We start from the raw sequence: 19,863 nt of genomic DNA, 5'->3' as shown, positions 1-19,863 counted from the left end.
AACCTTAGATCCCTTTCGCCCTGGGTGCTGCGAATGGAGCCGCTTTTCTGTTCTCAAGCGAGTAGAGGGATATTTTGAAATCAATCCCATAAGCAAAATTATTTGGCAGTTACTTTGCTGTCAAACATTTCCCGCTCTTCGAATTTCTATTTCCATGCTGTACGAGGGCGCACAAATGCGCGAGACTCTACATGACTTTACAATGGTTTACATACAGTCCTGCTCCAATCAGCTTTTGAATCTCGTGAAAATTCGTAACGAGTGCTTTATAATTGCATTCCTACTAGTTTTCCACTCGAAATATAATGTGAAAATTTTTGTTACAAAACTCAAACTAAGTTTATTTTTATTTTATTTTTCCCCCAAATAATAATACTTCTCAATATAGGATATAAAACGAACATAACCACAATCTTCAATGTTTGGCTACGGCACAATAGAATAGTTTGGCTTTAGTTTGATAACCAAATCGATTCTATTCGCACAACCTAGCTTTCGCCATACTGCTTTCAGAAAGTTAACACCTAGTGTGCCGCTGTAAGTACGCTCAAAATAGGCGATTCATTGACAAAAGTTTTGAAATCATTTTGGTGTAATAAAAAGTATATGTAACCGCATATAATTTTAAAGGAAAGTCTTTTTATTTTAACCAAGATTTCCAAATTCCATACAAAAAATACCATTTTAAGAGATCAGTCAACAATTTTCTCGATGTACATGGCCGAAAAAGAGCAATGAGAGTGAACAATTGTGTTTCTAGCGAGATCAGCGTGACACTAGTAAACAACACATTCACATTTGCAATCATGAAGGTATCAAATATATAAATAATTGATTATATATTATTATTTGATTATATAGAAAAGGAACTAGGCAAATAATTGATAATAAAAAAAGACAAATAATACAAATAAGACAACTAAGAAAAATAACACAAATATGACAAATAACCAAATAATCATTTTCTGATATTCCTACAGCCATAGGTCCAGGAATACTTCTTTATTTAAGAGGCTTTCAGCTGTTGGCTGGTACAGCTCTGGCGTTACATGTTCCTCAAGGAAATCCTTCGGATATTCCTCCAGGAATTCTTCCGGATAATCTTCCAGGAATTCCAGTGCATATTCCTCCAGGAAATCCTCAAACTATTCTTCCAGATATTCTTTTGAATATCCCTCCAGGAATTAATCCGGATCCTTCAAATATTCTTTCGGATATTCCTCCTCCAAGACATCCTTCGAATATTCCTCCAGGAGTTTCTCCGGATATTTCTCCAGGAATTCTTCCTGATATTCTTCCAGTAATTCCTTTGGAAATTCCTCCAAAATTTCCTCCAATTATTCCTCCAGTAATTCCATTGGATATCCCTCCATTGATTTTTCCGGATATTCTTTCAGAAATTCCTTAAGATATTCTTCTTATCTTCTTCCTATTGACATTACATCCCCACACTGGGACAGAGCCGCCTCGCAGCCTCGCAGCTTAATGTTCATTAAGCACTTCCACAGTTATTAACTGCGAGGTTTCTAAGCCAAGTTACCATTTTTGCATTCGTTTATCATGAGGCTAACACGATGATACTTTTATGCCCAGGGAAGTCGAGACAATTTCCAATCCGAAAATTGTCTAGACTGGCACCGGGAATCTAACCCAGCCACCCTCAGCATGGTCTTGCTTTGTAGCCGCGCGTCTTACCGCACCGCAGGAGATATTCCTTCAAGCATTCCACCGGGCATTCCTTCAAGCATTCCATCGGACATTCCTCCAGGAATTCTTCAGAATATTTTTCCAGGAATTCCAGAACATCCGGAGGGATCGTTGGAGGAATATCCCTACGAATTCTTGGAGGAACATCCGGAGGTTTTTTCAGGTAATATTCGACGGATTTCCTTGAGGAATATCTGAAAATTTCTTGAAGGAATATCCGCAAAACTTCCTGGAGGAATATCCAAAGGAATTCCTAGCGAAATATACGTTCAAATTGCTGGAGTAATTTTATTTATTTCTATAAATTGTCTTATTCGTCAAAAATAAATCAACACTTTTAAAAGCAGAAATTGCAATTATAAAAGAAAAACTTGCCATAAAAAAAATAAAAATTTTCCATTGAAAAAACATAATATCCATCAATATTAGCAATAAACAATTTCAAAATTTCTACGAGACGAGCCAGCCTTGGGCTGAAAGTCTCTTTAATAAAGATATAAAAAAAAATTACAAAATTTTCAACAAAATATATATGTTTTTTCCACAAAAAGTTAAAAACTTTCCTCAAAAAATCAAATGAGAGCAATAGGAAAATATTAAAATTTCCATACAGAAATGTAAAAAAATCAATCAAAATGAGCATTTTTTTCATAGCTGACCCCTTCTTTAAAAGCGTTAGACATTAGTTAGTTTTTCAATTTAGCTTATGACTAATAATTTAATAACCTAACTACAATATTTACACAAACTTTATTATTCTAGTTTGGGAACAGGTCCCTGATAGCCTGCTAGGTGGACGCCATGCAATGATCCCTTAACCGTGTTATATACTCACCAAAGCGCTCGTTGAGTTGTTTGATCCCTGCCAGACGGTGAGCTTCAGAAGTTCGTGTCCTGGGAGGGGTGTTGAGGATCATCCCCAGGAATTTGCTCTGCACTCTTTGGAGTTTGAGGTGATGGGTTTTAGCGCAGCTCTCCCAAACCGGCATGTCGTTTTCGATCACGGGGAGGATGATTTGCTTGTAGACAGCAAGCTTGTTTTTCAGGGACAAAGATGATCGGCGGTTGATCAAAGGGTACACTGCCGTGTGCGGCATAGTTGTCCCATTCGTAAAACCGCGTAACCATTCGTAAATTGAGAAAAATGCATTTGAAATTTTTTAAATGTTTTCATTCAAAACAACAATATTTTGCGTGTACAACATATTTTAAATAAACTTTCCACACGTATAATACATTAATTTACACGACCTGTCGATGATTCATAAAAATACATGTTTAGTTTTGATGAAATATTGTCTGGGACTGTTATGCCGCAATTTATTAACTAGATCGACTGATTATTCGCAAACCAGTCCCACTTTTGGTTCATCTACTATGCCCAACGTCGATATTAGGAGATTCAAATAAATATAAAAATATAAACATAAATCGATTGAAGCAACGAAAGAAATTAACAATCATAAAAGTTGTCTGGAAATTACGTACCAGACAAACAGATGTAACAATCTATAGATATCCTTCGTGGGCAAAATATAATAAATATCCAATATCACGCGTACTACATTTATTCCTTTGTTGTTAGTAATTAACAAAGTTGTTAATCATAAAATATGCTTTTCGGACGATTTGTTGTTACTATACAATGAGTTTAACAAAAAAAAACATAAGAAAATTATTTTGAGCTTTTTAGTGGAATGTTTTCACCTGTCATAAGACGAGTTTGAACAATCCCATTGAATTCCACCACTTAATTGTATCCTGACAGATACGTATTTCGACCTCAACAGTAAGGCCGTCTTCAGTGTCTTGTACTTGACTCGACTCGTCGAGTCAAGTACAAGACACTGAAGACGGCCTTACTGTTGAGGTCGAAATACGTATCTGTCAGGATACAATTAAGTGGTGGAATTCAATGGGATTGTTCAAACTCGTCTTATGACAGGGGAAAAAAAAACATTTTTTTGTTCGTTTGTCTGTGGTAACATGTAGCATCAGGACAGGAGACCGAGCAAGAGTGAATTGTTTGAAAATTTACTTCGCTAAACTATCCTGGAAAATGCTCTTTCCATCATCATTCACACGAGTCAAAAAATTCTAGAAGGAATGTCCATAACACTAGAGTTAGAAGAATTTAATCATATATGTTGATATCTTTTTTCGAATAGTTCATTTTTACATTAATGTATTACGTCTAAAAGAATTTGATTTGTTTTTATAACATTCTAAAAATCATATACAGTTCCGCAAGATGGAAAACATATCATATTTTACATTATTATAAACAGAATCAGAAATGGGACTGTTATGCTGCATTTCATAAGATGGGACAAAATGACTTGATATTTTTTGGGAGTTTTATTGAACAAACTCCCCGTTTTGATCAATTTTTCATAAAGTTTAGCATAAGTTATGACGATTCCAACAAATAACTCAAAATCGGTGAAAAATCGAATGGGACAATTATGCCGCACACGGCAGTACAGCAGTTTCAACAAAACGTTACACTTTGTCACCGCCTTGTCAACCTGTGTCCGAAAAAACAGCTTGCTGTCGAGGCTCAACCCAAGGTAGTCAGCCTCGTTGGCCCATTCCACTGCCGTGCCATTGAGGATGATTTTGCAGTCCTCCGCCGGAACAAGCCTGGGGGATTTCGAGTGGGAGAAGATGATTGTCTGGGTCTTCGCCGCTTTGATACAGATCTTCCAACTGGTGAAATAATCTGCCAGGACATCCAGGCCTCGTTGGAGTTTTGCCACGAGGGCTCGTATGAATCGTCCCCTGTAGACGATAGAGGTGTTATCTGCAAACAGTGACAAAGTGTCGACTTCTTGAGGTTCTGGCATATCGGAGGTGAACAGTTTGAATAGCAGGGGCCCGAAGATACTATCTTGCGGGACGCCTGCGACGATGTCGTGCGCATTAGAACTCGCTCCGCTGATTGAGACCCGGAATGTCCTAGTCGACAGATAGTTGCGGATGATTTTCACTAGGTAACTGGGAAGATTGTAGCGATGTAGTTTGTACACCAGACCATAAGGCCATGACAGATGTGTGAGAGACATGCTTGTTCCGTCTGAGGACGTTGGTAATTCGAGTCAGTTAGTGTACGGTTGATCGACCACGTCCGAAACCAAACTGCTCATCGCGCAAGATGTTATGTTGCTTGGCAGACTCGAGTATACGGTGGTATTAAATTGCTTTTTCAAACATCTTGGATAGCCCTGAGAGAAGACTGATGGGTCGATAGCTTTTTGGAGAGGAAGGATCCTTCCCAGGCTTCCTGATGGGAATGACTTTCGCAGACTTCCACTGACGATAGGAAGTTGCTGAGTCGATAAAAAACTGATTGAAGATCAGCGGAAGGTGCTTAAAGAATGGAGCACTCATGTGTTTGAGCTCGAGATTTAGGATGCTGTCGAAGCCTGGGTCCTTCATGTTTTATGATAATTTGATATGGGCTGTCAGTTCGCCAGCTGAGATCTCCAACTCCTCCGAAAAGTCGTTTGGAGTCAGATGGATGTTGTTGGCAAGCTCGCTAACGGCTGCTTCATGTGGACTGATGATGTTCTGTCCAAGATTGTGTGAGCTGACAAATTAGCGACCTTTTTCAACAACATCAAGTGAACCTTAGAGTCATTATTGTTTAGTGGGACTAAGGATGGAATGGGCCGAGGCTTGGATTTTAGAATTTTGGGCAACTTCCAGAACGGCTTAGCACAGTCTGGGAGAGCGCGGAACTTATTGGAAAAATCACTATTTCTGAGGTCCACCATTCTGGCTTGGATAATTTCAGCCATGCGATAGCATAGGGTCTTAAGCGCAGGCAGCCCAGTACGTTGGTACTGCCTGCGAGTGAAATTTCGCAGACGGATCAATTTTTTGGTGAGTGGATCAATGGTCCGGGTGTCAGGGAATCCTGGGGGAGGGACCGCGGCCATTCGCTGGTGGACGGGCTGTTTTCCCATGGGAAAACTGCCAAAACGCACGCAAACGTATCCATTGTGTTTGGCCCATAAATGTCCTGTCCGTTGTCTAATGGGGGAGGTTCTTTCATCAGTGCTGCTTTAATTCAATTCAATTCACTTGGAAACAACATAGACTTTCACTAGGACGAGACACTTTTTTTTCAATCTTTCGAAAATCCCATAAATTTTCATAATATAAAAATACGAGTCGGAACGAAAAACAATTGATTTGTCGTTAGATATTTAGAGATCTGTGAGTTTCTGAAAGTTGTACGTGAATCGTCATTTCAGTCGACATTTTAGCCTCAGGTAAGAAAAAATGGCGGCCCTAAAAAAATCTGTTTAAAGTCTTTCCATATTTTAGGGTTTAGGGGTCCATTTTTTAGGGTTTTCCGTATTTTCCGCAAGGCTGAAAAATTCGCGCAATTGTGATATTCAAATTTCATTTGAAAAATGTATGAATTTACTAAATTTGTCACTAAGATCGTTACATAGTAGCTGCTTTAAAAATGAAAGGTAGTCATTCTTATTGCAAAATAAATCGGTTGCCTTCACTTGTCTTGTATTTCAGAGCATCGTTATTTAGCATCTTTTAAAACAAAATAAGAATATCAAACTATTTATTACATATCATTGGAAAGTAACTAGCGATTTATGTAAGAAACCTGACAATCGGTCTCTAATTTATGCCATTAATATGATCAGTATTTGCTAAATGTTACCAGGAAAACACAAAGATCTCCCCAGTCTTCAAAGTCAAACAAATCAATCATTCATGGACCATCTACGTTTCTCCTCCCATTAATCCAATAATGATCCGCAAGCTCAGCGGAATTAAAGATCATGTGAACAACAAAGCTCGTGCTCGTGTTCGCACAAATCTACGGTCGCAAAAAAACATATGACCTCCACATCCGCCTTCGCCGTCAATTTACCGCAATTCATTGGTATTCTCGCGGCAGATCTGCCCGGCGGAGATTTGCTCTGCAATCGTCGTCGTCGCCGTCGGTCGGTCTGAATCCGTTTAGGTGATGACGCTCTGATGGACCTCGCTGTGGTGTGCGCGGCTTGCCTTACTTTCTCTTTCGATCCCACCGCGGGGGTCGCTGTTGTTGTTATTGACGACGATCACCGACTGACAACACTACGATACAGAGACCGGCGGAGTGGCAAGTCAAGTCGTCGAAATGGCAACATGACAAATTTGAAAATAGTGCTGGCAACACTTCCACGTATAGCAGGGTAGCCAACTTTACATTTTGGCCCCCTTTGGCGCAGTTTTCTTGATATACGAGTTCGCCAATCTCATATTCAGGTATTGAACTCAATTAAAAACAGTTATGATGAAAAAAACATATATCAGGTATCTACAACTTCAAAGAACCTTTTACGCAGCGCTTATAGAAGAATTATAACTCATTTCCACCTCACTGAACATATATTTATCTGAAATGCAACACCAAATGATGGCATGCATACTTCAAACTCAGATATACCTAATACTAGGAATTCGGGATCTCCTTCAGAAGCGTGTGCTTATAATTAATATTATTGTCTTGAATTATATTCTGATCACCATTCATTATTTGCGTATATACGTTTATCACCTTCAATTGAAGGAAATTAGCACTCTAAACTGGAAATTTCGGAACGACGAAATTTTGTTTTCGATTCATGTAGGATTTTTGGAGTTACAATATCAATGCCTACTTTCCAATGCAGAAGTCAAATAGGATTCCAAGTTGGAATTTCCAACAAACACGATAAAGTAAATACCTATGTTTAAAATTTGAAATTCAGTACGGCAAGATTCTTTGAATTTCTATGCTATACTGATTTCAATGAAAAACGAAAAAATGGTTGCTAAATTAATACTCTTTTATCAAAATTTAAAAAAAGCAGTACATTCCGAATTTTCTAAATTTAATCGTCATTTGCTTACATCTGATGCTCAATCATTTCATTGCAACGGTCACTGTGCATTGCGGTCAGGATGTGGCCAGTGTGATTTGCGCCGGTAAGGCACTCAAGATGGTAATGATTAGCCATATTTCATTTTTATGTACTAACCTAAAGAGAACCCGAAGCGCGTGCCGCCAAAGCAAGACCTCGTGACGCGACCGATTTCGTAATGCGTTGTAATCTGACCGAACGGTGCGAAACTGCGTAAATTTGTGATCTTCATCGACAAAAGATGTACAAAAGTAGTTCATGCTTGTTCTCTTTCTTCTGCAGGTCCAGTCACCAGGTCACGTCGGATGCTGCGAGAGATCCACAGTGAAAACACCGATACGAATGTTCAGAATGTCACCAAATTTTTCGGTAAGCATAAAACTTCTAAATGACACACATCAATTTTATCTAAATTTATTTGCAGCCGACACATGCCTCTACGATGGTACGCAAGTGTCCCGGACGAGTATCACCTGCGAGAAGAAGCACGGTTGTAGGGCGATTCAGAAGACGGGCGAATGCTGTCCCGACTATCAGTGTGGTGAGTCTCTGTGCCTTTGATGTAACTCGATATATCGCCTGATTTTATTGTTCGTTTGATCCGTAGAATGCCAACGGGATGGGAAAGTGTACTCCAACGGAGAGAAGGTCTTCGATCCTGAAACGCCCTGTCGTGTGTGCTACTGTCAAGGTAAGTTGTGGAAAAAATCTACAAGAATTTTAAAAATATTTCAATACATAATATTGCGACAATATGCTATAGTAATTCGAATCATTGTAGGGGAAGGAGGGGCAATATGCCCTAGCTAAGCATAGACTGCTTCTATGCCTTAGCTATAACGAAACCCCACCAAAAGATTTTCATAAGTGTTTCTACCTCACGCAACAGTTAAACAATATAGCAAGTTGATGCCATTCATAAATTGTAAAAAATCTCAATCATATTGATAATATTCACATTTCAAAAAAGTGGTGATATCCTGTTGCCGGAAAACTCATGAGGCAAAACGCCTTTTAGCTGGTAGCTCTTAGGAAACAAAGCACCATGCGTCGGCGAATCAGCATTCTGGTATGGATAGTACGTGGAGACGCAAGTACCTTGTAGGTTAGTTAGCGTTTTGCCTCGCCAAAATGTTAGATGTTTCTTCAAAATGTGGAAATTTTCGGGTTTTCCGACCTTCCCATACACTATATTGAAACTTTTTTCGCCTAACCTACATAATTTTAGATTTAGTTCTGTCACGGTCATCTTAATGACGGTAAATATGAGGGAAACCACAAAAGGCGTTTTGCCTCGGGGGGGCGTTTTGGGGCCTCTTCGCCTATACGGTGTAAGTGTAACACAAACAAGAAGCTTAGACTCTATATTCGCAATCCTTGAACTGAAGTATTGGTTTTTTTTTCTCCTGTTCGGGTGTGCTACTGCGACCAGTTATTAGATCTATTGTAGCGTTAGTATCCTTAGTGTTTAAGTGCATGTCGAATTACTCCATTACTATTGATAAGCAATGCAGAATCGGTTTCGCTACAGTTGTTGTTTTGTTTTCTCAAGAGCACCATGACAAGGTCCCGCTATTTAGACCCTTCACAGAGAGCAATCCCATTGAAGGCGCGCCCCTTATCAATAGGAAATCAAACCTGTCTTGAAAAGACATAACAGTAATACTGTTTTTGGCCATGCATCGGAGCCCTAGCTCCATCCTTGTCTTGCTTCTAGAATATCACCAGTAAAACTCATAAAACCCGGGATTTAGCTCTGTCTACAAGACCATTTCAAGCAAGAGAATTTGTTCAGTAATAAGAACTTCCGTGTGTTCCTCTCACTACCATTGTTCACCAGTTCAAGAAGAGTTAGTACGTATTTAAACCCCTAACTCGATTTTTCCAGCAGTCAATTCAGCCTAGGGATGGGTACCGAGGTTTTTTTAACTAATTGCTTGAAAAGTTGTTTCCGATGCATACAGTTTAGCCTCAAACCAGAAAAATTCGAGTTTTTCAACTGTCTGCAAGGTAACATTAATCATGTTTTATTTCTGGGACTGCTGTTGGTAGCGGGGACTGAATACGATGAATCCTTAATTACCACAACTTATTGCCCTAGCTAGGAAAATGGATTAAGCTAGGACTCTGTTTGGTAGATCTTACACCGCAACACACTACGTCAAAGTGATCTACCGTGTTACGGGAAGAAGTATTGTTAATTGAGGATCGACACCTGCAAGGGGCTCTGGTTTTAGCGGATTGGGTCTGAGCAGCTCTACCCCGTCTTTGGGGGACCTTCAAATGTGTTTGGAATCAGATTTGCATCCTCATAACTGTTGCTGTTGTAATGCCTTTTTGTCTGCTGCGAAAAAAAAACTCTTTATTGAGAGCCGTGTTTATTTTACACAGCTTCAAAGCTAGATTTTATTTATTATTAATAATTATTAAACTTAACATAACTCATGAAAGAACTTACATTACAATCTAGTTTCAATTATATTCGCACAACAAACTTCTCACAAATCTGCATGCTGCGGGACCTAAGCTGGTTGATCAGCCGTCACGAAAACCTGCCTGGTATTCTCCGACGAAGGACTCCTCAAGTGGTCTCAGTCTGTTAAATAGGATACGCGACAGGATTTTGTACGCCGAGTTCAGAAGGGTGATCCCTCTGTAATTGTCACACTCTAGTGTGTGCTCTTTCTTATAGATGGGGTATATGAGGCCAACCAGCCGGCAGGCAGTTCTTCATCCTCCCATATTTTCTGGATAATGTAGTGGATTGATTGATGCAGCTGCTCACTTCCGTGTTTGAGACGCTCGACCGGGATCTCGTCCTTCCCAGCAGCTTTACTGTTTTAAGCTCGTTTAGAGCCTTCTTTACCTCGTCCAGCGTTGGTGGTTCCACAGCTTGACCATCACCGACTATGTCCATCCTGCTCCATAATACTCCTTCATTTTCACCGTTCAACAAATCTTCGAAGTGCTGCTTCCACCTGACTGCCACCATAGTTTTGTCTGTCAGTAAATTCCCCTCTCGGTCATTGTACATGGCGGGCAATGGCGCAGTCTTATGCCGTGCGTCATTGATAATTGCGTAAAACCTTCGCATATCATTTCTATCCATGTTCTCCTGCGCTTTAGCTATCACAATCTCTTAGTGTTGCCTCTTTTTCTGCGATGGATTCGTTTCTCTTCTGCCCTTCGTACACTGTACCGATCTCTGTTGGAACGGGTACGAGCCACTAGCATTCGACTCCTAGCAACATTTTTCTCGTCCGTCACTCGCTGGCACTCCTTATCAACCCAACCATTTCGTTGGCGTCGCTGTGCAGTGTGCAGTGCCTAACACTTCCTGCGCTGTTGTAGTCACAGCTTCGTTGATATTTTCCCACAATCTGTTGACGTCCCCAGATCCGGTGGCATCTCTTATCCGCTCGTCCAGCTTCTGGTGGTACTGTTCAGCAGTTGCTTCAACTGACAAGCGTTGGATATTGAAACGCATCGTTCTGTTGCTTCGTGACGTTGGAAAGACGCGCCCGAATTTTTGCCGGACCTCTGAAGGACCTAACATCTATAACTTCCGAGAAATGTCGTCCGTTGATCAGCACGTGGTATTGTAATCTGTGAGCAAGTGTCTCCACTCGGATGTTGCCAGGTGTGTTTGCGGATATTCTTACCTGCGAAGTAGGTACCCAACAAACAATTTAGACTGAACAAGCTAGTTTTTTAACTGAAGAAGCTTAAAAAATGATTTGTTTATCGGCTTTATCGGTCATTTCTACTCAAAGTATGAGGGAGTAGATAATCGAAAGATAATTGAAAATCATTAGATTGAAAGCCATTCGCTAGGGCGCGAACAAGTATGAAGCGATAGAGGGTGAAAGGGAGAAAGGAAGACCATCTATTGAACAGCACACAATCGAAGCGTGAATCTTCTTGCCTAACGCCCTGGTTGTGGACGGCTTGGTTAGTGGTATGGAAACCACCGTGCCAAGACAGGCTGACTTGGCACGGTGGTTTCCATACCACTAGGGGCTGTCCATATACCACGTGGACAGGTTTTGATCAGTTTTAGATACCCCCCTCCCCCAGCGTGGACATTTACTCATATAAATTTTCAAAAATTTGTATGGACCGTGGACAATCGACGTGCTCCCCCTCCCCCCTAAACTGTCCACGTGGTATATGGACAGTCCCACCAAACCGTCCACAACCAGGGCGTTAGGCAAGAAGATTCACGCTTCGATTGTGTGCTGTTCAATAGATGGTCTTCCTTTCTCCCTTTCACCCTCTATCGCTTCATACTTGTTCGCGCCCTAGCGAATGGCTTTCAATCTAATGATTTTCAATTATCTTTCGATTATCTACTCCCTCATACTTTGAGTAGAAATGACCGATAAAGCCGATAAACAAATCATTCACCACAATCACGGTCGTAAAATCTGTTTCAATTATGAAGAAGCTTATTTACCACGAAACAAGCTCTTCTTCAGCTTCCAATGTTTGTTGGGACTGCTGATTGCCATCCCTTTAGCAGCAGCAAAGGTCACAAGTCGCAGACCATTCGTTGGTAGCGGAAAGAAGGCTTTCCGCGCCAATAACAGGACGAAAGAAACTTTCTTTTCCGATCTGCGCATTTGCATCCCCGATGACAATCTTTACATCGTGTGTTGGGCACTCTCCGTAGGCCTTATCAAGGCTCTCATAGAACTCATCCTTCACGTCATCAGGTTTATCGTTCGTTGGGGCATAGATGCTGATCAAGCTATACTTCATTCTCAACACGCAAATGCGGTGGCTTATCGGCTTCCACCGGATAACACGCTTCATCTGCTTCCCAATCACCATGAAGCCGTTCTGCTCTGTCACCGCCATAGTAGATGTTGTATTTGAATGAAATGTGCGCTATGGGATTCCCCGCCCGGAATTCACGTTCCCCAGTTCTGGGCCACCATATTTCCTGGATTACTGCCACACTCACGTCGACCTTCTGCAGCTCACGAGCCAGGAGCCCAACATGTGCGTGTTCATTCAAAGTTCTCACGTTCCAAGATCCGACTTTCCAATCGTTGTCCTTCATTCGTTGCCGGGTCTGTTGCCGTTGAATCAATCCGTTTGCTTTACTTTTGCCTTTCTTGGTAATTGTAGAATCTTCGGTAGGCTACCTTACCAGGGTTGCGCTACCTACATCGCGTTGAAGGGGCTGCCTTCTCGATACTGACACGATGCAGCATGATGTGCACAGTTTAGTTTAGAGTCCCTCGCTGGCACTCGGACGATGATCAGCCACGCCTAACATGGGGCATGGAGACGCTGTTGTGAGCCGCTCAGCCCCTCCGGAGAGGAGCAAATTCCCCTTCCCTGTCAGCATACGACCATAGTTCCCACAGAGATAGGAGCTGCTGGGTTTTATTCCTTCAGGTTGGCCAAGTACCAATGGTACGCTTTACCCCGTGCCAAATGGCATAATGGACAATTGATTTTTTAGTGAAAACACTAAATTAGTTGTTTGACTAAGTGGTGTTGGAATAAACACTGACGGAGTGTAGCTAACGTACGATGGGGCACTTGACCCACATAATCGAATATTTACCCTGAAATTTAATTATATACACCAACGTTGTTCTGAGAAAAAATATGGCTCTCGCTAATTTTTATAATCACTGTAAATTCTATAGGAATATGCGAAGGTTCTACGAAATTGAGGTCATGTGTCCGAAGGATTTTTTTAAAATCTTTTGCTCATTTGTCGTAAGGCGCTACGGAGCCGAAATCATATTTCTAGTACAATTTTAATCTTGATTCTTATAAATAATATTAGTTTTGGGGAACCGAAAAACTCGCGGTTTGGTCGAGGTTAAGGCATACAATAATACAAAGGAAAGGGATTTAAGGTATCGACTAATTACGATTCTAATAATTACATGGTTTAGATGCTTAACGATGTTTCATCTGTAACGAAATAAACAAATATTTTCTCGGGAGACGGGAGGAAGAAATACGAGAGGGAATAACGACAGACATTGATGAGGAACAAGAAGAAGACATTCGTGATGGGGTACGATAAGGGGACAATGGTTACAGCCTAACATCTGCTACTTTCAAGAATTGGTGGACAAGGGACATGTATTCGAGGTCAAGGCACCCCCAACACTTCCCTAATAGGTTTTCGTTGGACCCGGAGATGTTCATTTAGCGTAGATCTAGGGCCACGATGCTCATCGCACGCCCACACGACATGGTCAATGTCCTGATAATCTGCACCGCAAACACAAAGGTTGCCTTCTGAGAACCCCACTCTAAAAAGATGTGCGTTTAAAGTGTAGTGATTGAACATTAGACGACACATGGTTTGAATGAGGTCTCGTCCCTAACAGTTCCTGAATGATATTCAGAAGAAATTCCTTAGAGAAATTTCGAAAGATTTGCAAAAATATCTTCCTGTAGTTTTGGAAGAGTTTTCTTAAGAAATAACTGAAGGTATTCTTTGAGCAAATCCCAAAATAATTGCTGAAGCAATCCCTTAACAAAGATTGTAAGAGTTCCTAATTAAATTTCTGCTGCAATTTCCAGAGGCATTGATAAAGAATTTTACAAAAGGATTTCTCTTAAAGGGATTTCGAAAGGTTTTCCTGAAAAAAATCCGTGGGTTTCCTAAAAAAATCTCTGAAGTGTTTCCATAGGAAATCAAAACAAATTGTCAATGCAACTTACAAAAGAATTTGTAAAAGATTTAATAAAGGAATTTCTAAAAAAATCTAAAATAATTCGTAAGAGAATTCTCAAAGGAATCCCTATATGAATTTCCGAGTAAAAATGGACAACCCAAACTAATTTTTAAAGAAAACTTCCTTTAGGATTTCTCCTAAAGGAATTTTCGAAGGTATTATTAAAACAATTTCCATATGTGCTACTGAAGGAATTTTGGGACGATTTTCCATAGGTATTTCCAAAGAAATTTGCAAAGCAATTCCTAGCAGAATGCGTGAAGGAATTTCCGAGAACAAACATATATCCAGAAGTTCCTTAAATCTTTCTTAGAAAATTCAAAGAAATAATGGTAACATAATTTCAAAAATACATTAGGAAATTCCTTTAGGAATTCTTTTAAAAACATGCTTCGGATATTCCTTCATCAGGTAAAGTCAAATTACAATTACGTCAATATACATTGGCGTAACTACAGGGGGGCTAGGGGGGGCTATAGCCCCACCTAGAACTAAGTTAGCCCCCCCTAGAATTTTAGCCACTTTGCATGAACATTGTACTTATCTAGCTCTCTGATTATATTTAGGCATAACTGCCAGGAATGAGTTCTCTTCATTAACATCTCTCTCTACGAAACATTGAATCTATTTTTGCCTTTCTCGTACAACAAAGTTGTACCGAAAGGCTATCATTTCACTCCGAAAACGAACTTTTGATAGAAGCCTCTGAGACCCATAGTGTTATATACCAATCGACTCAGCTCGACAAACTGAGCACATGTCTGTCTGTCCGTGTGTATGTATCAGGGTTGTTAACGTTAATCAACGATTAACGCCGTTGACGTTGATTTTCACTTGGTTCAACGTCAACGCCGTTGCGTTGAATTTCTTGGATTATAACGTTAACGTGAACGGGTTGCGTTGAATTAACGTCAACGGGTAGCGATAATCTACTCGTTAACTTATTCTTCGTCTGCCATCAGGTCCTGTGTTAGCAACAATCATATCGTTTCTAAGTGAATGCGGTTTCCATGGGTGATACATGGATTTTTTCTTAAACAATCATAGTTCACCGCTATGAAAATTGTCATTCTGTAAATATTTTCAATTCAAGTCAGACCATATTTTGGCAGAATGTGAAAATTATTGAAACTGATAAGAGATAATCTGCACGTACTCAGCAGATTGTTCAAGATGTGCGCATGAAAAGCACAGTTTTTGGCTGCTGGTGTTAGATGCTGCCTACATATGTTCATGTTTATAAAGCAGTTTTCATGGAATGGAAAATGTGCTTCAATTCCAGCTGTCAATGTAATGGTGCTTTCCTATTTTCACTAAGTTCTTATCTAACTATAAATTGATAATGAACACTTAAAGAATAAAAAAACAGTATTCAGCTCTATGGCATATAATAAGAAAGAAGTAGGTACATAAGTTTTTCTTTTAATTCATGCAAAATTCTAAATGAAAATATTCTTCGACAGAGCCATGAATACAATTTGGTAGCAAAATCATTATTTTCTAAAAACAAATTCCGGATCGCTAACAAAATTTGATGATTTCTTATTGCCTGTTACTTTATGTGATAAATTTGAATTCGTATAAAATGCTATGATATTTTGTGTCAAATATACTGTTATCTGGGTAATGATAATAGCATAATAGCTGAGTAATGACGGCTTTAGCAGAGTTTGTTTTAATATTGGAATGTAAATTTTGTATGATCTCAAATTTGTTTCCACATGTATCATTATAGCAAACGACCTTCACTAAAATTGATCGACAAAAACTATTTTGCCAATAAACTAACAAAATCTGCCAAAGTGGTAGTTTGAAAATTGGGTCGTAACATTTCATAAAGCTACTCATTAACGTAAAAATAACGCAGCCGTTAACGTTAAATTAACGTAAAGCGTTAACGTTATCGTTGATTAACGTTTTATCAAAATTAACGGAAAAATCGTTAATCGTTGAAAATAACGTCAACGGATTAACGAAACGGCGTTAATCGTTGATTAACGTTAACAACCCTGGTATGTATGTGTGTATGTGTGTGTGTATGTGTGTGTGTATGTGTGTGCACAAAAGCTATAAAAAACATTAGACAACTTTTCGTATAGTAATCCTTCACCGATTTTCTCGCAACAAGTTTTATTCGACAGTGGACAAAGCCTTGTTGATCACTATTGAATTTGATAACAATCGGTCATTGCGTTTAAAAGTTATGAAGAAAATGGTGCCATATAAACTCCATATAAGGTTGGTGTCCTAATTAAATGCAAGAAAGGCACCACCAACGCTAGGTGGATTAATCTGGGGTTTTTTTAAATCGAACTTCGAACAATTGTTATATCGTACGATAAGAATGTTGAACACGAAAATCAGTACGCTCTCTTGATTCTCTAACGCCAGAAATCATTACTTTAAGAAATTGAAGTAGGAACAGTGGTCCCATGCTGATGCAATGCTGATTGAATAGATAATAGAAGCAACAGACTAAAAAAACAAACACAATTTCTAAAATTTTGATTGGATAAAGAAAGTTCTAGTGGCATACTGAACTGTCTGTATGGTCTTAATATAAGCATAAAATGTTGGACAAATTGATTAAGGAACACAGGATGTTTAGCTTATCGGCATATTTCTAAAAAATCCTGATTTAAAATTGGTTTTCTCAGCAAGTATTTAATCTTTATATATTTTAAAGTTTTTACAGAGTTTTGCGAGTATATTTAATTAAACCTAGCGTGTTCATAGTTCTTAAAGATGCATGGCCTTTCTGAAAGAAATATCAAAAGAATCTTTCCGAAAAAGTGAGAGCCAAATACTACGTATCATATGTCTGTATCGATCCAGATATTTTGAAAGCATTTCTTTCTGTAGCTTTGAATGGTAATTTGGGGAATTTTCCTGCTATTTCCACAAAATCAATCCAAGAGATTCCAGAAAGGCAAAATCTTGAGTTTTCAAGAAGAGGTAACAAAAATTTAAATGAGAAAGAAATTGGAATTCTTTCGGATGGTTAAAACTCCATAAGCGTCTTACTATAAGCTCATATGTCTTTCTAATCGCATAAAGATTTATGGAATCTGACGATAGAAAATTCGTCACTCACACTCAACCTTCTGTGAAATGATGGTTCTCAGATGAATCGACAATGCGCCTTTCCAATCACAGGCATAATCAGAATTTTGAAAGAAAATTTCTTTTGTCTACTCTGACATCAACGTCAGATGATTTGCCATCCATGGAGAAAGAACTTCTGCAGCGTTGCCAAGCGATTATGATTTGGACTTTGAAGTATGTTCGTCTCGGGTCTACCTCCTCTAGCGTATCAGTACCGCGGGAGTGCAACCGACGCCATTGTTTGCTATCAACCCTTTCTTTTCATAAAAAGCTGGTCCTGAAAAGAGTCGATTTTCAATCCACCAAACGTCTTTCGAATCATTCACGTCACAGCAATCAAACGTTAATCCCAACCTTGCGTTAAAAATTCATTGCTGCTGCTGTCCGACGGCCGCACGATGATTTTCCGCTAAGACGCTAAGAATAAATGTGCAGCACCGCCACTGATATCCCGAGACCGCAATCGACGCCTAAAAAGAACAGATTTTCTTTCCACAAAGCGCTTTTCTAATCACTGATAGAAGCGAAACGATAGTCTGAGCATTGCGTGGATATTTCTCTTGAGTACTGCTATTTTCGGCGACGGCCAGCGCATTCTAATCCATAGTTTTTAATAGTTGGGGAAAATCTTAAAGAGTTCGTCGATTGATTGATACCAAAATCTCGAAAATCGTTACTTTTCGTTAAGGTCTCAAATTTGAATATGCAGAATTACCTCCCTATCTTCGCAAAGGACGTAATCCTACGTCAAAAATTAGCCCCCCCCCTAGAATTTGTCGTTAGTTACGCCAATGTCAATATATATAAAATCCATCATCATCATCGATGCGAACAGAATAGTTTATCAGTGCCTCAAAAATAAAAAATATGATTTCCAAACAAAAAATCCATAGGTCAAACTTTGTCAAGATACAAAATTATTGAATTATAAAAAGTCAACTAAGTGGCTGCTTAAAAGGCAGCTTTTACGTGTGAAACACAAAGTCTCTTGAACTGTGATAATGTAGTTGCACGTTTGATATGTGTAGGCATCGAATTGAAATAATTGATACCTTTAAAAAACAAAGAATTTTGTGAAGCTCCATGCAAAAAGTATGGTGTTCTTATATCTTCCGCGTTTCTAGTGTTATATCTATGAATGTCACTTCATCTTTCCATTCGATCACACAAATATCGAGGCTGCAATCCGTTAATTACTTTAAAAAGGAACACCATTGTCAAATACACAATTATTTGCTTCACCGAGAGCCACTGAAAAGTATCCAACAAAAAAGATGAGGAAGTGAATCTGCTACATCTCAAAATCAAACGCATAATCTTATTCTGCAAACGCTGCAATCTCGATGTTTGTGTCTGATTTGCTAAAAACAAAATGGAAGGGCAAAAGTCCAAGTGAGGAGAGATGATTGATTTGTACAGCTGTATTTTACTAGCAATATTTAATTCGTTTTTCAATCGACAGAAGATTCCATACTTCTTGGCTATTTTACGTACGCGATCAAGTGTCTCTTCATCAATTTTCACAGAGACATGCGTGCCTTTCGAGTCTGTACAAAGTGTTGTCATCGGTAATAGCGAGGAGGGTGCAGAATCAGTGCGACGTCAACTACCTGATGACCGAGGAACAAAAAGGTTGTGGATGCAATAGGTACACGAGGCTGCAAGGATCAGGTCATCATTGATGCAGTCGTTGTTGGCCAGGCCACAAGCAAAGAAACCTGAGCATGGCGTATATCGACTATAAAAAGGCATACGACTCAGTACCTCACTTGTATCTTCTTAAGATACTGCAGTTGTATATAATAGATGGTAACGTCATCAGGCTAATGCAGCACGCTATGGGCATGTAGAGCACATCCCTACACATTACCGATGGAGAAAAGGTGTTACGGTCCAGGACTCTCAGCATTAGCAGGGGCATATTCCAAGGCGATACCTTTAGTCCTCTATGGTTTTGTCTTACCATGAACCCTCTTAGCAGAGCACTCAACCAACACAACTATGGCTATCATTTGAACAGTGGGGAAAGGAGTACAAACGTTACCCACACCTTCTTTATGGACGATTTGAAGCTGTTTGTGGAATCTGTGGAGAAGCTGCACCAATTCCTGCGGCTTGTAACGGTATTCAGCAACGACATACGGATGAAGTTAGGTATCGATAAATGTCGATCCATACATCTACACCGGGGTCACCTGGTCGATGCCGACAGTTTCCGCGTCAACGAACAGGAGGAGATTCGAAACATGGTTGAAGGCGAAACGCACAAGTTCCTAGGTTTCCTGCAGCTGAAAGGAATTCGCGGTACAATGATCAAGAAAGAGCTGCAGGAAAAGTTCTTGCATCGTGTCAAAGGTATTTTGAAGAGTTTCTTGTCGGCCGGGAACAAAGTGAAGGCGATAAACACGTTTGCCGTG

The 19,863-nt window shown here is 39.7% G+C and overlaps 1 protein-coding gene across 4 annotated transcripts in view; it reads left to right on the top strand.

The window, feature by feature from the left end:
- Window positions 1-19,863, top strand: part of LOC134213608 (mucin-22) — a 171,598-nt gene that overhangs the window by 143,774 nt on the left and 7,961 nt on the right. For all 4 annotated transcript variants that reach the window (XM_062692834.1, XM_062692833.1, XM_062692832.1 and 1 more), the window contains 3 exons: window positions 7,911-7,997; window positions 8,053-8,169; window positions 8,236-8,319. In XM_062692834.1, coding sequence (XP_062548818.1) covers window positions 7,911-7,997; window positions 8,053-8,169; window positions 8,236-8,319 — 288 coding nt within the window. The remainder of the gene's footprint in view (window positions 1-7,910; window positions 7,998-8,052; window positions 8,170-8,235; window positions 8,320-19,863) is intronic.

The sequence above is a fragment of the Armigeres subalbatus genome, chromosome 2 (assembly GCF_024139115.2).
Source record: "Armigeres subalbatus isolate Guangzhou_Male chromosome 2, GZ_Asu_2, whole genome shotgun sequence".
NCBI lineage: Eukaryota > Metazoa > Arthropoda > Insecta > Diptera > Culicidae > Armigeres > Armigeres subalbatus.
The sequence above is the reverse complement of the archived record's forward strand: the minus strand, read 5'-3'. Positions and strand labels throughout refer to the sequence as shown.